Source organism: Medicago truncatula, chromosome 4, assembly GCF_003473485.1.
Source record: "Medicago truncatula cultivar Jemalong A17 chromosome 4, MtrunA17r5.0-ANR, whole genome shotgun sequence".
Lineage (NCBI taxonomy): Eukaryota > Viridiplantae > Streptophyta > Magnoliopsida > Fabales > Fabaceae > Medicago > Medicago truncatula.
The window spans coordinates 56,804,854-56,823,070 of NC_053045.1; the positions used below are offsets into that span (position 1 = coordinate 56,804,854).

Here is an 18,217-nt window from a genome sequence, read left to right on the forward strand (position 1 = left end):
GTACGTGGTAATGGTTGTTAAGGACTGTTCTCTTTTATTACAATTTTTGTACTGAATTGTTGAGTTTTGCTTTTGTGGTTTACTGGGTCAGGTCATTGGCCCCCAACCCAGTTCTTGTATTTCTTTTTCTTGATAAAAACTTATCCCATATTTTTTTTTATTTATCAATGACAAACATATAGTTTTATTGAAAAATAATAGTCTCTTGTTTATTTCAAAGATATTTATTATTATTGAAAAATGATTTCCCACATTTTTTTTATATTTATCGGTGATGATATTTATCTCGTATTTTTTAGTTTTTTATTTTGACAAAAAAATTCCTATGCAAGAAACAATGTAGTCATTTGAGATTGTAATTTTTCTATCAACGCAAAAAATATCTTATAAATAAATATCTTATAATTATTTATTTAGATTATTTTTCAAAATTTTGTTTTTGAAGATTTTTATTTGATTGTTGGTTATACTTTATTATTTAGTATGTCATTAATGATGTCATTAAAAAAAAGTTTGTTTTAAATGGTGTAATTGGATCATGACTTTTATAATTCAACCTTACATTGCCACATGTAACTTTTCTTTTAAATTTGATTTTGATATGTCATGTGTGTTATTCATTTTAAAGATTCTCAAATGTATGTATAGATGATTTTACACATTTTACGTTTTGATCAAGTAACTTGCTTGTGGATTTGACTCTCACAATTTATCCAGTTCCAACTCTAACCGCCTACATCTTATTGTCCTTACTTCTACGGATCTACCCAATTAAGCTGTAAAATTTGTGACTGTTTACCTCTATATGAATATCAACCAATGAGAAAGTATAGGGAGAGAGAGGTGTACGTAAGCACGGAAAGAAGTAACGCGGGATGCGATTGTTTGTTTGGTAGTTGCGGTTCGGTTATGATAATCAATACATGACGTGGATTGATCATCACCGTGGAACCCATCCATTACCATAGCACGTGACCTGAACTCACCACCACCACCCACCAGATACATACAACCGAAACTGAAACAGAAAGAAAGAAGAAGAAAACACCATTATCATGACGATGGTGAATTTGCTGAATGCGTTGACAGTGAGTCGGATATTGACTCGTGATCACTTATCTCTCGCCAATGAAGGCATACCTTTTGGATCCGTAACATGGATCGCTTATGTCGGCATCTGTTGTTTTCTCGTATGCTTTGCTGGTATCATGTCCGGTCTCACTCTTGGTCTCATGTCTCTCAGTCTCGTCGACCTTGAAATTCTTGAACGTAGTGGTTCTCCTTCTGAGAAAAAACAAGCCGGTACCTACCTATTCCCATTTCATTTAATTACTTTATTAATATTGATTCATTTTGTTATCATTTATCTTATTATTATTATTATTATTATTATGCAGCGATCATACTTCCCGTCGTTAAAAAACAACATCAACTTCTTGTTACTCTGCTTCTCTGTAATGCCGTTGCTATGGAGGTAATTCAATTTCAATCATCATAAGTATATTTAGTTTATGTAAAACACCTTATGCAAATAAATTAGTTTATACCGTTTCGATTGACTTGTTTTTGAGCTTATGCAAATAGCTTATGGAGATACTATTTTCCTCACTCAGAACTTATGAATTAACATAAAAGCTTATTTATTTGCATAAGCTATTTTTCATGAGCTTAAAAATAAGCCAATCCAAACGGAAATGAAAATAATTTGACTTTTATTTTACATGTTTTGTTATATAAATAGCTTATACATATATTCTACAAACGTTTAATTAAGTTTTATTCATACATATCTTTTCTTATGCTTAGTATTGATTTTATTTGCACTGATTCCTAAACCCTGCCTAACTTTTTGACAGCCGTTGGCTTTCAAACTTCCAATCTGCAGGCTCTTCCTATATACCTAGATAAACTCTTCAATCAATTTCTTGCTATCATTCTCTCTGTTACTTTCGTACTCTTTTTCGGTGAGGTATGTCATTTTTTTACCTATCTTTATTTTTACCCGAATTAATTTGTTAAGTCTTTTTATTTAACTAATAATAACTTGTTTATCTGATTTCAGGTTATTCCGCAAGCAATTTGTAGTAGATATGGTCTTGCCGTAGGTGCTAACTTTGCATGGCTTGTGCGGATCTTAATGGTTATATGTTATCCAGTTTCCTACCCAGTTGGAAAGGTATATTCTACTATTCTTCCAAAGTTGTTCCATGGTATTCTTTGGTAACCAATATAATGCAATTGAAAAGAGAAAAAAATAAATGAAAATTAATAGGGTATCATCTTATGATGTATTATTTTCATGACATATCAATATGAAAAGATGTTATGCTGATTATGATATGATGATACATATACACATGAAGGCCTTTTAAAAGTTGTTTTGTGGAGACAATTATATGTCTCCTGTCTTGCTTAAAAGAATGTCCTTGTGCAACAGCGATATAAAAGTATAATTATTACCTTACTGGCTGAAACCATGGTCAGTCTCGTAAGAAATGGAGACAAAAGCTCTTTGCCCCGGGAGCATAATTTGTTTTTGTTTTAAGGGTCTTGTTAACGAGTGCCCCCAGGGCACTCGTTAACATTTCCCTTGTTTTAATCACGTTGCTCCCAAGTATTTCTTTTCCTAACGAATATTTGTTCCAGGTTTTGGATTATCTATTGGGGCATGATGAGGCTTTATTCAGGCGTGCTCAGTTAAAAGCACTTGTCTCCATTCATGGAAAGGAGGTATAAATCAGTAACTGTTTCTCAGTAAATAGAATAACTCTTGTTAACTTTGGTGAAGCTACTCAACAATTTGTTTAGGTATTTGATTTATAAATGTTGAACTTTCTTGTTTTTTAGGCTGGGAAAGGGGGCGAGCTTACACATGATGAGACGACAATTATCAGTGGAGCACTTGATTTGACCGAAAAGGTAAGTGCTGCAGGTCACCTTCCACATTCAATGCAACCTATTTGTTAGTGTTCCATTTCATGTCAATACAATTATTTTTCAATAATGATACTCAATGCAGAAGAATATGTATCTTACCTGGGTTGAGTTGTAATATACATTGATGATGGTGGAAATTAAAAACGTGCGAAGGTTGCTTTATTTACCTGGAAACATTTAACTAGTTTGTGCTATTCGGGGACACCGGAAAGCATCAATGGTGTAGGAAATAGAATAGAGAACTGGGGTTTATTAAATATTTAACAATGTGCCACACCAAGTTATTCCAGCACTCACTATCTACTTATAGTGTGTTCTTGTGTTCCATTAGTAATACATTCTCATGAATACTTGAGTTCTCTCAATGTTTTGCTTCGTTGTTAACTATATCATGCTGGAAGCTGATCACTTGTATAAAAAATATATATGATACATTACTTTTCCATCTTGTTATTTAAATTTCCTTTTGCTTATTCATTTGTGTTTTTGAGCAGACTGCTGAGGAGGCTATGACTCCTATTGAATCAACATTTTCTTTAGATGTTAATTCAAAATTGGACTGGTAAGCTTTCTTAGTTTCTTTGTCGTTATTCTTCAGTATGTTGCCCATAAGTGACTGACTTTGTTTTGAAAATGACTTTTCTCTTGGACAAAGTTTACATTTGCTTCATCTTTATGAATTATTGTCGCTGAAGATTTTTTCAACTATACCATTTACTGGACCATGTGGAATGTTTATTGTTGCTTCCCACAAACTAGTAGGATCTATATTAGCTTTCAAGGTATATGCAAAACATATGCATAGTGTAGAATCATGCTTTTTCCACTCTATTTTATTTTCCTTTAAACTTCTATTATCCTGCCAATCTCAAATTAGGGAGGCAATGGGAAAAATTCTTGCTCGTGGGCACAGCCGAGTTCCTGTCTATTCTGGAAATCACAAGAATGTTATTGGGCTTCTACTTGTATGTATTTTTCCATATTTTAACTTTGTATTATCTCATTACTTTTAGGTTCTTTCTTCCTCACATGTTTGTTTTTTCATTTTATAATTAGGTCAAAAATCTCCTTACTGTACGACCTGAAACTGAGACCCCTGTTAGCGCTGTATCTATCCGGAGAATTCCACGGTGTGTTTTTATAAATTTATTCTCTTGTCACAGTCTTTCAATCAAACTGCAAAAAATCCCAATTTTTTGTTATGGTATATATTTACAGGGTTCCATCCGATATGCCTCTCTATGATATACTGAATGAGTTCCAAAAGGGAAGCAGTCATATGGCTGCTGTTGTTAAGGCTAAGGGAAAAGGCAAAGAAACTCCACAAATAATTGATGAAGAGAAATTTGATGCAAAGAAAAGTGCTGGTGGGGAATCACAGTTGACTACTCCATTGCTACAAAAGCAGGATGTAAAATCAGAAAATGTTGTTGTTGACATTGACGAGCCTTCGAAGCTTCCCATCATTAATAAGCAAACTGGTTTGCAGCGTAGTGATGGCATGTTAAACACTCCTTCCGAAAATTTTGAAGATGGCGAAGTGATTGGTATTATCACTTTGGAAGATGTATTTGAAGAACTTCTACAAGTAAATTTTTTGTCTTCCGAAATATGTGCATCCCACAATTTTTTAATTTTTTTCCGCACGTTAAATTGATTTGAATTGCTTCTTGAGTGCAGGAAGAAATTGTAGATGAGACAGATGAATATGTTGACGTTCATAAAAGGTAATAGAGACTAGAGAGTATATCATAATAAAAAATTAAGCTGCTGGTATGAACAAAACTGCTTTAAATCTGAATTTTGACTTTATATCAATTGTATTCTGCAGAATACGTGTTGCAGCAGCTGCCGCTGCTTCCTCAATGGCACGAGCTCCATCAGTCCGAAGGATGACTGGCCAAAAGGGAGCGGTAAGTGGTTTAACGTTACGCATCTTTTATGATTTTAATATTTGTTTCTCTGCTATAGTTTCCAAGTGAAATCAATCTTTTTCTTTCCTATCGAGCTGAGAAAATGATTCCTTTTTAAGGTTCGGGTCTTGTATTTTTCATGTTTCTCTGTTGTATGGTGTATTTCTCATGTAATTCTAAGATGATCTGCATGGCATTGTATGAAGGACATGAATTGAAGAGATTAATATCTTGATATAAGTATCTCTTCTTCCATTAAAAGCTTCAAGTATGAACAATTTTGAAAATTTAAAACTATATATTCAAACCCTACTATGATAATTCCAGCATTATATTCTAGAAAGGTATTGCTTGTCCTAGTCATATTTCACTCAACAATAAATTTATTCAAGCATTAACTTTTTTAATTATATGGTTTAGCGAAGGATAATTATTAGTGATCCATGCCTCGATATCTTTTGTACTGACTCTGGATATTTTTCCCACTTTAACCCAAAAAAGATGCATTCATTCACAATTAATTTATCTGAGTGACAGGGACAAGTGAATTATTTTCAGTTTACCCTCTAAAGTATTATTTTCTGTTTTAATATTACTCACTTTACCCTCTAAAGTATTTTGATCGTTTTAGAGGAGCTTGATCCTATTAAATCTTTGGATGGCTAGAACAACTAATCAATTTCGTACTTCAGACTTCAGAGATCTAATGGCTCCTCTAGATGGGTGTATCCCATTTTGTATCACCTGTGTGTGTGACTATGATTAGCATTTATTTGCAGATTCCACCTCCCAAACCTTTAGAAATAATTTATTAATTTAAAGTTAGTTTATCTTTCTTTTATGGACTCAACTGAAGTTTCTAAATGCAGAAACTTTCTTGGCTGTGATAATATAATTTAGCTTTTGTTGCTTGAAAAGGCTGTTTTACTGAATTCTCCAGCATGGATGCTAATTGTTTTTGTATTTCTTCTGTTTTCATCAATCCAGGGAGGCCAAAATAAGCCAGGGCAAACTCCTAAGTTATCTGGAGAAGAAAATGGATTGAATTCCACTAGATAACAAGGAACTCTGTGTTAAATACCTTTAAAATATATAGAGGTTGCTTTTTGTATCAACTATATGATGCTGGAAAAGAAGGCATGGAGTGTATTTAAGTAATTTAATCTTGTGTATTAATTTAAAACTTTCTTTTTTGAAAGTGCTTAAATTCATTTTTGTTCTAGTAGAAACTTTCTGACTTGATGCTGCTTCCTGCTGCAAATATTATGTTCGAACAATTATTTTAATCGGTGCATAAAAGAAACGTTTCCTACTTCAATTCTTAACGTTTTCATTAACACTTTAACTGCCAAAGAAATTACTTTCAAAGTAGATCAAGGAAATTCAACCTAAGGAGAAGCGGAATCCACTTCTGTGCCATTATGGCACGCTATGTCATGTGATATAGCCAGTCATAATGTGCCACATGGCACTTCCATTTTCAATTAAAAAAACAAATAAAATAAAAGAATAATAACAACAAAACAACACTCGTGACATAGAAACCAAGCACACAACCTTCTTCTTCTTGCTTCCGGCTCAAAATAAAACCCACCACCATCATCTGCTTTTCCTCCACCGCCGATAGCCACTGCCTCCGCCGCCATCGAACTGCCATGAACCTGCCATCATTAGTCTTTTTTTCTTTCTTTATCCATTTCCTTTGTCACAATTCTCCTCAAGAGATAACAATACTCAATCAATCTCTAATCAATTCCGAATCAATTCATCAAATTTGGAAAGAAAACAACAACACAATACTGTATCCCTATGCTAAAACAGAGATCAATTCATCAATTCTTCGAAATCGACGGCGGACTGTGCGTCGACGATGCCGACGGAGGAAGGATGATGCAGATGGAGGGAGGAGGCGGATGCTGGAAAGTTGAGATAAGACAACGAGGAACGAGTTTTGTTATTACTATTCTTTTATTTTATTTGTTTTTTTAATTGAAAATGGATGTGCCACGTGGCACATTATGACTGGCTATATCAAATGACATAGCGCGCCATAATGGCACATAAGTGGAATCCAGGAGAAGCAGTTATGTAGAGTTCAATGTGTATGCAGCAGATGATAATTTAAATAAGAGAAATTATCTTTTTATAATCATTTTGGAACAACTTTTTGTTCTCTTTTCTTTTGGGGATAAAAACAATAGAGAAAGAGGGGAAAAGAGATAAAGTAAGAACATAAAGAATGAGAGAGAGGTGTTTCAATTTTCGAAAATTCTCCCTATAAATATTATTTTTGTCTATAAATAAACATATTTTGAAGGTCGTATGTGCGTATTCATATTTCCATCATCTATTTATGTATTCGTTGTCGTCTTTTAACGGAAGGACATTAATGCAATTTTCAGTGTAAATATTAAAGTTGGTGCTTGAAATTGTATCGACGTAATCCACCACTATTAATATTGTAAAATTCGTCCTTCTGTTTAGATATGTTAATCAAATGCACCACCAACATTATCAACTTACTTTCAAATTCATCCTTGATATAACAATATGTTAATCAAATGCACAACATTATTAACTTACAATTGTAAAAAAAAAAAAAAAAAAAACATTATCAACTTACCTTCAAATTCATCCTCGATATAACAATATGTTAATCAAATGCATCACCAATATTATTAACTTACTTTCAAATTTATCCTCCATATAACAACACATGGACAAGTTTGATTAAAATGTTGCAATTTCAGGATCCTTTTAGAATATCAATAATGTGAGGGATTAAATTCTTTCAAAAAAAATGTGAGGGATTAGATTTATACATTGCAACTAAATGATTGAATTTAAGTGGTTAAAGAGCTTCCATTAATATGAATCATTTGGAAGAATCCAATTTCGACTTCAGGTGAAAACAATTTATCGTCAGACTTTACTTACCTTTCGGCTGAACTTTGGATTACTAATGCCCCTTTCTCGAGAAACCGGAGGTTAACACCAAAAAAGATTAATACATTCCTATAATTTAAAAGACCAATTTGAATATTAATTTCATTTTTCATTAAAGAAAATTATGATACTCTTGAATGGTTAACAAGGTCCACCACTACCTGATAATTGATGTTGAGAATTATATAATCTAGACCAATTTCAATAATTCAATAGATTGTGTCTGGCAACCAGTAAGATTCCTCGGTTGCAATGGAAAGGCTTGTATGGATCATCAGCAGTGCCTGTGTCGTTGTAGAAGCATTGCATTAAGAAAGAGAAAATTCATTATCTCTCTCTTAATTCAACAGCTTTTAGTGAACACTGTTGATGAAAAAATGGCTGAAGAAGATTACATGCCACAAAGAAAAGAGAAAATGCTGAGATTTGTTACCATGTATGTTGACAAAGATCATGCTTAAGTTCTCCAATATACTTACATTTTTCGCACTCAACCTTTACACAAAAAGAGAAGAAAATATGAAATGAAACCTAATATTCAAGTTTGTGACTATTAACATAACATGACATGATAACAAAAATTGAGCAACACTATAGCCTTAATTAATATTCAAGTTTATCATCCCACATTAGAAGCAAAACAGTGCACCTCCACATTATATACAGTCTAGTTTTCTGCTCCCTGAATTGCCTTGAACACCGTCGCATCAATCGAGGCTTTTCTATTCTCATTGATAATGATTGTCTACTCTTGCTATATATAGATATGATATTATAGCTATAACTCTTATAGTATAAAACACAAGAACTTATGATTATATATAGAAGAAGAAGGTAGTGATGAATTATGATTAGTGAAAAATGTGTCAGAACACGTAGGAACCGACAAGGGTGGCCCCTAACCTAATAGATATGAAAACGACAAAGCAGTCTTCGTCACATTGTCTCTCTCCCAAATAGACTTTGCTTCAACAGCTCATCCTTGTAGGATTGCCCAACCCTGTCTGTCTCTACTCTCTACAATCTAATACTCAATACTATACTATATACGAATTTCTGCCTCATTTTCAGGCTTCCATTTTGTTATTTCCATGTTGATATATCAAGTATCATATCAACAAACACCTATGTATTCCAGCTAGGATATTTTATTAATTATTTTTACAATAATGTGGTGGAGAATCAATGGTAGGTTCTTTTAATTAATACTAAAAGTATTTCATATTATTGAATCAAACAATGAAATGACTTTCATTGAACTGTACATTGTGATTATAAGCTTTTAAATAATAGATATATTGTATAGTTAAAATTGAAATTCAACTTACAGAATTGCCCTAAGGTGGTGGGGAGAGTGATTTTACATTACTAGCACATATATTTTTCAACCACCAATTTCGTCCTTCAACTTATTATTTAAATCAAACAAATGATAATAAATGCCTCTTCAAAAAAAAAAAATTTGATAATAATAATAAATAGTCTCTAACATTTTATTAATAATCTGAATATTTTGTCACATCCATCTAATAAGTTCATATAGATCATTATACATTGATAAAATGTTAGGTACTAACAAGATGAATGTGACAGAACACTATAGACTAATGGAATATAAACGCTAGAAGTGTTACTTATTATTTTCATTTATTTGTGAAAGACAAAGTATGAGAGAGTACGTATAAGTATAAAGAAGAAAATTGATCTTTACTCATTTTGCAACCACATATTAGTATTACACTTCCTAGATGTTAACTAATAACTATAACTATACAAGCTCATTGAATGCTGATGGACCTCAAATGTTGAAAATCCTTCAAAATAAGTGCTTCTCATGGCTAAGAGTACTTATGCCAATTAAGAAGCATAGAGATACACACTCTCATAATATAAAGTTTCCCCTTTTGTTGCCTTACAATTCTCCTCAACTTAGACATTCTCCCTCCCATTTTAAGTCTCTAGCTAAGCTAATTGTTGCACTTGGATATTTAGTAGCTTCACTTTGGCCACAATTTATATTGAATTGAAGATTGAAGATAAAATCCTACATGGCAAGAGATTAATATTGTAAGTGGATCCACGTGTATTCTTGCATTGCTTGACTTAAGGCTCCACTTGTACTTGAATTTCACATCAATAGCACATGTCTTCTCTTTACAAAAATCAAACTCAAAAGCTTTGAACATTTTCTAGTTAAATTAAATTTTGTCGACCATTAGTGATTGTCCCTTCCTTGAAAACGATTAGCAAGTACAAAAACACCACACTTATCTTAAACAGTAGCTAAATCTAACATCTTATCCTATCATCAAAGAGAGGGTCCTATTTAACTTTACTGATAATCAACTACTTCAAATCAAAGACACATTTGAGCCCTTGATTTTCGCTTGAAGCCTTTAGGGATGAAATGAAACCAATAAAATAAACTAGAACCTCAAAATCACCTGGGCCACTTTGAAGAGATTAATTTGTTCTATTTCAAAATATGTCAAGCTCAAGCATGTGACATACATTATTATTAAAAGTGGCGTGAGGTCTCTAACAAGGTGGTGTACCTACCTGTAAGCACTCTGAAACTCAAGTCGTAGGTAAAAACGAATGTGTATCTTGCTTAGGATGTGATCATCTTATACAATGGGATTGTTGCATTGATATGGTGGGAAAATCCGTAAAAGGCGTTAACAAAAACTTGTATAACCTTTTTCGGTGTAATTTAATCTCTCATCTATTTCATGGAGACGGGCATATGACACGAAGGTCCAATTCATATGGACCCTGACCAGTTTGAAACACATTACATCTTATCATTAAGTAGAAAGTATATTGAAGATAAGATTCTTCTCATACATAGCTAATCTTTGTGGACCTGTAGAATTAGTCTAGTGAACTGATATACAGCTTGTAGCTATATAAATGGGTCCTAGATAAATTGGCAAGATGAAATTTCAATCACTTATAGAGGGTTAGCTACACACCAATGAGAATGACACAAATGGGACATGGCATTTCAATTGTTGGTGTTTTGTTATGTTTTTAGTGTGAAATGAGAGAAAGAAAGTCACAGGCTGGTGGGGAGTACTACTGTGCTAACATTTGTTGGGTCTTTAGTTCAAGATGTGACTAACTGAGACCATACAGGAGCAATGTGGCAACATTCTCTTTAGGGAAACATCCTGGAAATGTGTTTATTTAAGTGTGTGTCAGGAAAGCCAGGGGAGTGGTAAAGACTAGAGATAGATATATCACAAAAAAAAAAAAAAAAATTGGAATGTGTGCAGTGTGACTCACTTCACTAAGTCACTTATGGACAAGTGCATCTTTGGATGAGTGGTTAGATTGTCAAAATCACAGATATTTTGACAAAAGCTACATTTCATAGCTTCATCAAATCACCACGGCTCACCGTGATTATTCAATCTTGCCGTTATTCCAAATATGTATTAAGATTGAACATTGTCAGTTAGATTTGGACCGTCCAATCCAATCAAAATTAGATGATTAAAATTTCAATGCACATTCTGATTTTTTTCTTTTCTTTTTAAATTTAAAATATCGAACTTTAAAATTTAGACCGTAGTTGACTGTGTATAATCTAAGGGTTGTGATTGTAGACAACCCATATGAGAAAAAGAGAGGGACAGTGATTATAATTCTTATCATGAAATATATGGTCCATCTGAAATTGGAACAATTAGAAGATGACAAATCAAAACTGAATTATTTAACATAAATAGGAGTCATAATAGTTGTATTGGTTAATGCTACTGACAAACCAACAACATCTGTTAAACTCCTCCATAAAGCTAATCAGTTCCTGTTGCTCAGGGAATAATATTGCTAAAGAAAAAAAAGTCAAATTTGTGGCTTCATAATATCAATAATAGTTCATGTGATTAAGCAACTGATCTTTGAGATTTTTGTTACTTTTTATTTTCAATAAATCAAACTGACCAAAATATTGGGGTTATATTAGAGAATAGAGAATTATGTGAATTTTAAGAAAATAAGTTTATTAAAAAAGAATGAACCATAAAGTTACTTCAAACCAATAATCTTGGAAATCTTTGTACAATTTCACATGGACGATTTCAGTTACATATACCGGTGAAAATTCAATTCAAAATCATAAGGATATGATTTATAAAAATAATATCCATCTTGTTTTTGTTATCGAAAGTGTGATAAATAAATACAGATACAACTGGTGTGAAATAATACTGGTGAAATCTCATCTAACCAAAACTCCGACACAAACATAACAGTAATCTGTATAATTGTAAAGGACAAACAATGTGAAATGCTAATAATTTGTTTATTAGAACTATAGACATATAGGGACAAAGCATAGCCACCATTGTTTGTTGACTTGAAAGTTATGATTTATATGAGCAAATATCATAGTTCTTAGTAGTTTAAGAAGCTGGAAAGAGGAGAATAGATCTTCTAAGGTGTAATTTACACATGAGAGTAAACGGTGGCAACATATATCAACTTGGCCAAATGTCACCAGCCAACATACCGTTTTTCGGACTCATTGCCGGTGGCTACATTTTAGAAATTGGACTGTTGATCATCTGACATTGTTAGATTCTCAATTCATGCAGGGAAGTTAAACGTTGTATTGTATGGCCTGAAATGGGGTTTTAGGCTTGAGTAATTGATAATTTGCAGGTTTCAATTCAATCCACCTCAAGTGGCTCAAAACATAAGACATAATGCACTCTCAAATCTTACAAGAGAACACTCAATTATACTTTAAACTTCCCTCTATTGAGAGATAGAGAAATGAAAGAAAGAAGTGTTTGATATATAATTATTATTGCTCTGCTCACTAACAGAGTGCTTTAAGATAGAAAATAGAGTAACTTGGCCGTTTTGGCAGCCATAGAGACATTACAAATTCATGCCAATGTCATGGAACAACAGAACAAAAAATATTATACAAGTGCCCTAATACCAGCTAGTAATGACCTATATATGTGTAGGCTAAACTGTAACTTGACAAAGATAATAAGCAAAAAATTTGACGCCGAAAATACATCACCATCATCCCAGAAATAATACTTGAAGCTGTAACTTAACATAATCATGATCAGAAGTCCTCGTCAAGCTTGAAAACAAAGTTCTTCCCATCATCTTGAAGGCTTGACATCACAGATGCCTTCTGATAATCACCCACCCTTCTCTCAAAAAAGTTGGCCTTTCCTCTGCTCAATCATGTTGCATATGTGATAAGCCATTGTATCATGTGACTTGAATTAAATGCTTATTTAATAAGCTACTTATAGTGTTTCTTCATAAGTTGTTATTGAATTGAATGCTTTTCAAAGAAAAAAGTTAGAAACAACTTATAATAGATATGCTATTTGCTATAATTATAAACATTGACACAAGTGTTTGTATCATAAAATACAGGTCACACCCAAGTCAATATTTTTTTCAAGAATGATAAAACAGATGTAGTGGAATAAATGGTATCAACGAAATATAAATACTCACTGCAGAGAAATAAAGTCCATCCAATCAAAGGGATTTTCCACGTTGTAAATTTTTAGGCACCCCAAGGAAACCTGAAAGGGAAAAAAAGAAAAGCAGGTAACCACCAATCTTGGGAGAAGAACTTATAATTCCCATGTTACCAAGGCAAAACGAAAACATTTTATTGTCGTACCAATAGCCTGTCAGCAACAAATTTTATGTACTGGCTCATAAGCTTTGAGTTCATGCCAATCAATGCACAAGGGAGGGCATCACAGACAAACTCAGTTTCAATTTCAACAGCTTCGTGTACAATATTTTGAACCCGCTCGGAATCTAGCTGTCTCAGTAACAAGCTGCAGGCAATTGCAATCCATTGAATCATCCAATACTAATATCAAAACATTACATCCTTATACAGCTTCATTTATTTATACTAAATGAATGAAAAATTTAACCAATACTACCTGTATAGCATGCAAGCAAAATCACAGTGAAGACCCTCGTCTCTAGAGATTAGCTCATTTGAGAATGTCAGACCTGGCATTAATCCTCTCTTTTTAAGCCAAAATATGGCACAGAAGCTGAAAGCAAACCCCAATTGAAAAGAAGGGAAACAAGTTAAGTAAATAGGACAAAACTCGTTACAACTTTTGAAAAAGAAACAAGGGAAGTTCTATAAGTTGTTTTTTTCTTGAGATAACTACCTTCCTGAGAAAAATATCCCCTCGACACATGCAAAGCCAACAAGCCTCTCCGCAAATGAAGTGGAACTGTAGCCCATGCATTATGAGAAGCTATTAGAAAGCAATTTCTAAGTTCCCTTTAAAAGATAACTGCGCTAAACCAGAATTTATCATTTCTGCTTTTCTGGTGTTGCCAGTGTATTTTGGCCCGGCAGGCTGGCCCATCAAACCAATCAATTTTTGGTACAAGATAGGGCCATACTTTTACTAATACAAATTCTAACGGGCCTACTTGGCAGTTTATTCACAGTGCGGTTAAGATTAACTGTCACCTGTTAATCCAACTCAATGCCCATTCAGCCTTCCTTGCAACACAAGGAAGATTTTCAATTGCATTGAATAATTTATGTTTCTCTCTAGAATCTTTGATGTACGTCTCCAACAGCAAGCTATACATCTCTGACAAAAATAAAACCATAAATCAGGCAAGGGGAGAAATATTATGATAAGGAAGAGGAGGATATAAAACACTAAGCTATACCAGAATGAATATTCTCGATTGCTATCTGAAATCCATAGAATGCCCGAGCCTATCAATAAATATAGTCAATGGTTAAAAAGTTAACCCAGGAACTGCTGCCACATATGAATAAAACCAAAGAGAAGCAAAACAAAATCACAACTCTAGGAACAAACGATCAAAAGACAAGGTGCTAAAATAAGGGGAAAAAGAAACTTTATGCTACACCAAAAAGTAATATGAAAATTAAATCCATCCTTAAAAGAAGAATTAACATAAAGTACAGCCTAAGGTGAACAACCTCAGATTCCACTGCTCGTTCTTCAATTTATCTAACAACATGTAAAGCAAGTAGTATGTGAAACTAATCGGTAAATTGAGGGCATAGTTAACAATGCAACAAATAGAGTAAAATGCAAATGCTTAAAACACTACCTCCGGAATTTGAACATCATTCAGAAACCTTGCAGCCAAATTCTCCAAAACGATTCCATCAGATGTAGCAAAAAAGGCAAGGACATGTGATATGAAGTGCTTCTCAGAGTCAGACAAGGTTGCCCAATGTTGTACATCATAGGAGAGATCGACCTCTTCGGCTGTCAAAGAACTTCAAAGTTATTAAAATTGAATGACCAAGTTAAAGACCATGCTTCCAAACAATCATGACATGAAAACAACATGGTTCAATTATAGTTTCCAAAACAGGCGGGCAAGCCAAATAATAAGTCACAGTACGTTAGAATCTTGTTGAATCAAGCAAAATAACCATCTTCTAAACCATCATTGATTAGAATATAACATAAAAATACATTCAGAACAGTTGATTATGGCTCATAGTTGTTGATAAGTGGGCGGGGTTGGTCGAGGGGAGCGAGTATTTAAATAGGTGTACACCGTAAACTCTAATCTTCCACTGATAATATAAAGGAACTGCAGCCACTCTGCATTCGGAGACGCAGACAAAATTGGCCGAACTTCATTACCAAACATATTGCTTTTATTGTTTGTTTGCTCTTTTGAACCAGATTATTGTTCTAACAGAAACTAAATTTGGTTTTATTATAAAAAGAGATACTAATTACTAAATAAATACAAAAAATGTTCAAATTATTGTTTGGAAATTTTGTATACAGTATATGAATAATCCTTATTGAAATTACGAAATGAAATGTTTCCCAACCAACAGGCAGTTGTTATCATGAAAGTATATCTTAGAATATTAGTAAGTTCCTAATGAACAAATGTTCATTGATTGATTATATGCCAGTTTAATTTCCACTCGTCTAAAGAAAGAAAAAAAATCATGAAACTCTGTAAAAACAACATATGGAGAAACTTTCCAAAGAAAGAAAGGGATGAATAAAATAGTACAAAATTGAAAAAGAAAAAGATACAGAGAAAAATAATGGGAAAACAGAGGTTATATTTGAAAAAAGAAAATAGCGTGAAAGAGAACTAACTAGATACGTACCGGTCCAGAAACTGGCTTCGGCTTTCTTGTACATCTCCCAAAGTTGTTTGTAGCGAACAGGGAACATACAAAACCTTTGTGTTTGTTTCATCAGTATTGGTTCCTCTGTTTCTTCTTCTCTTATTTTCTTCGGTGTTCCATTCTCCAAAGAACCCATATTGTTTGTTTAAGAAAGATGATAAGAAGAAGAAGAAGAAGAAGAAGAAGAATAAAACCCTGCAAAAACCCTTTACTCTGTTATCCGAAACAGAGAGGTACAAGTTGCTTGTTACCAAAGAGAGATGTTGGATGGATATCATTTTACTGCTTAGTTACTTTTCATTTCCATCTTTCCTTCTTCATCACACTTTACGACGACGTTTTTGTCTATTCCGTTATCTCATTGTTTTCTCTCTATTTTTTTACATAAATAAATCAAACTAAAAAATGATCAAATTTATTTTTGTTTCATTTATATAACCTCCTCAAAAAAGTATACTTCAATAATATTATTTTTCCTTCAAAAAAAAAATATTCTTATTTTACTAATACATATTTTGTTTTTAGTATTGAAGGAATCTCAATTGAGTCTGTCTCACGGTGTTGGCTTGAGAGTATGTTTCTCTTAAAGTTTTAAGTTTGATTCTTTCTAATATCAATTTTGATTGCTAATCATGCAAACTTTTGTTCTAACTTTATATGAGGCCTCTAATCGTGCGTCGCAATAACATCTAATACGTTTAATACCACATGACTTATCATATTTATTGAACTAGTACGGATGCTCATGTCAAGCATGAGTTAGAATTTAGTCATACTTGAGGAAGAAAATGTTATGATGTATCAAATGTCACTTACATTTCAACATTGAATATAAGAGTGAAGGTCACACAACATGTAAGTGCGACAACATGTAAGTGCGAAGACTTGTATACTTAATGCCTTAGATATTCAAGTGAAAATGTGATATCATTCTCACTTGGATGATTTCTCTAGATTCAATGGATCGATCCACATCATTGTTAGCTCCCCAGTAAATCATAATAATTGTAGCATAACCCGATTCAACTTTTTGGAGGAAGCACGAGTGAGAGAGATGTTAATGTGTCAAATGTGAGTTAAAGTTTCACATTGAAAGCAAGAGTGGAAGTTGAGCAACACACAAAAGTGATATGACTCATATACTTAATGCATCAAGGTTTATAGGGAAGATGCCGTGTCAATCTCAATTGTGTGGTTTATTTTTGTCTAAAGTGATGAAAAATTGTAGATGTGTTATGTTTTTTTTTTTGAAGGAATAGATGTGTTATCACTACCAACCAACCTTTTTGAACATGTTGTGCCTTCGCTTGACCTTATTTAATTATGTCACATAATTACAGACAGAGATTTGCACAATTGCTTAAGATATATTAAGTGTTATTTAAAGTTTTATATTAAATGAAAGAGTATATTTTGAACAACATATAGATGAGATGATCCATATATCTAATGCTTTAAGATTTTGAATGAAGATTTTGTATCAATCTCACTTGTTTGGTTTCTATTAGTCAAATTTGATGATCAAACTTAGTGTATAAATATGATAAAAGGTAGTATGTGGGAGTGACATTTGTCTCATAATTTTAATATTGTTCGTAAAATAAAGTAGGATAAGGTTCGGTTGTTGAAACTTAATAATAAAGGCGAAGTTATTCCTTTCAAAAAAATAAAAAAAATAAAGGCCAAGTTTATGGATTGAGATGTTGTTAAGCGGAAAGGAGTTATGTTCAATATTTACTCTGGTGTTATACCTTTTAAAGATTTAGGGTATGTCTGGTTCAAGGGATAATGGAGAGATTGATTGTGGGGAGGAAAGAAAGTGAGGTGAACCAAAATCTTTTCATAGTTTGGACTCCCTGTCAGAGAGGTAGGAAAGATTAGGTTTTATGGGCCCTACGGTTAAAATCTTTTCCGCCCAGTTTTGGAAAGAAAGTAAAGGACGGAGAACCGCTTCAGTGAAAGGACAAAATTGCCCTTGCTTTTGAAATGTGTTTTTTACATCACAATCATATCGTGATATTATTTTTTGTTTTTTTAATTTCTTGTTTTCGAGATCTAAGGGATCAACCAAAGCATACATTAGTTTTTCTTTTGCTATATGCTACCATCGCTTTGTTTTTTCACATCATGTACTCCTACTATTTTCTTTGTTTTAGTTGATTAAGTTCTTGCGAACAGCATGTACAAAAATCAATTAGTAATTAAGTCAACGTTTAAATAATAATGTAATAATAGTTATTTTAAA

At 33.0% G+C, this 18,217-nt stretch overlaps 3 protein-coding genes across 3 annotated transcripts; 1 reads left to right on the forward strand and 2 right to left on the reverse strand.

Annotated features, from left to right (window-relative positions):
• The first annotated feature begins 840 nt into the window (after positions 1-840).
• Positions 841-6,168, forward strand: LOC25494011 (DUF21 domain-containing protein At4g14240). Its single transcript, XM_013602722.3, has 13 exons — positions 841-1,302; positions 1,398-1,474; positions 1,886-1,969; positions 2,063-2,176; positions 2,647-2,730; positions 2,848-2,919; positions 3,432-3,499; positions 3,815-3,902; positions 3,994-4,067; positions 4,156-4,525; positions 4,618-4,664; positions 4,769-4,850; positions 5,838-6,168. The coding sequence occupies exons 1-13, from the start codon at positions 1,056-1,058 to the stop codon at positions 5,907-5,909; spliced, it is 1,479 nt and encodes a 492-aa protein (XP_013458176.1). The 5' UTR covers positions 841-1,055; the 3' UTR covers positions 5,910-6,168.
• A 3,314-nt stretch (positions 6,169-9,482) lies between these two features.
• On the reverse strand, positions 9,483-9,955 carry LOC112421064 (uncharacterized). The gene has a single exon (XM_024781135.2). The coding sequence runs from the start codon at positions 9,743-9,745 to the stop codon at positions 9,635-9,637; it is 111 nt and encodes a 36-aa protein (XP_024636903.1). The 5' UTR covers positions 9,746-9,955; the 3' UTR covers positions 9,483-9,634.
• A 2,630-nt stretch (positions 9,956-12,585) lies between these two features.
• Positions 12,586-16,251, reverse strand: LOC25494012 (ribonucleoside-diphosphate reductase small chain A). Its single transcript, XM_013602723.3, has 9 exons — positions 15,952-16,251; positions 14,916-15,076; positions 14,502-14,550; positions 14,293-14,419; positions 13,982-14,047; positions 13,742-13,858; positions 13,468-13,630; positions 13,296-13,366; positions 12,586-13,003 (listed from the first exon to the last, which is right to left on the reverse strand). Exons 1-9 carry the CDS (start codon positions 16,106-16,108, stop codon positions 12,889-12,891), a joined length of 1,026 nt encoding a protein of 341 aa, XP_013458177.1. The 5' UTR covers positions 16,109-16,251; the 3' UTR covers positions 12,586-12,888.
• Between the last annotated feature and the right edge of the window lie 1,966 nt (positions 16,252-18,217).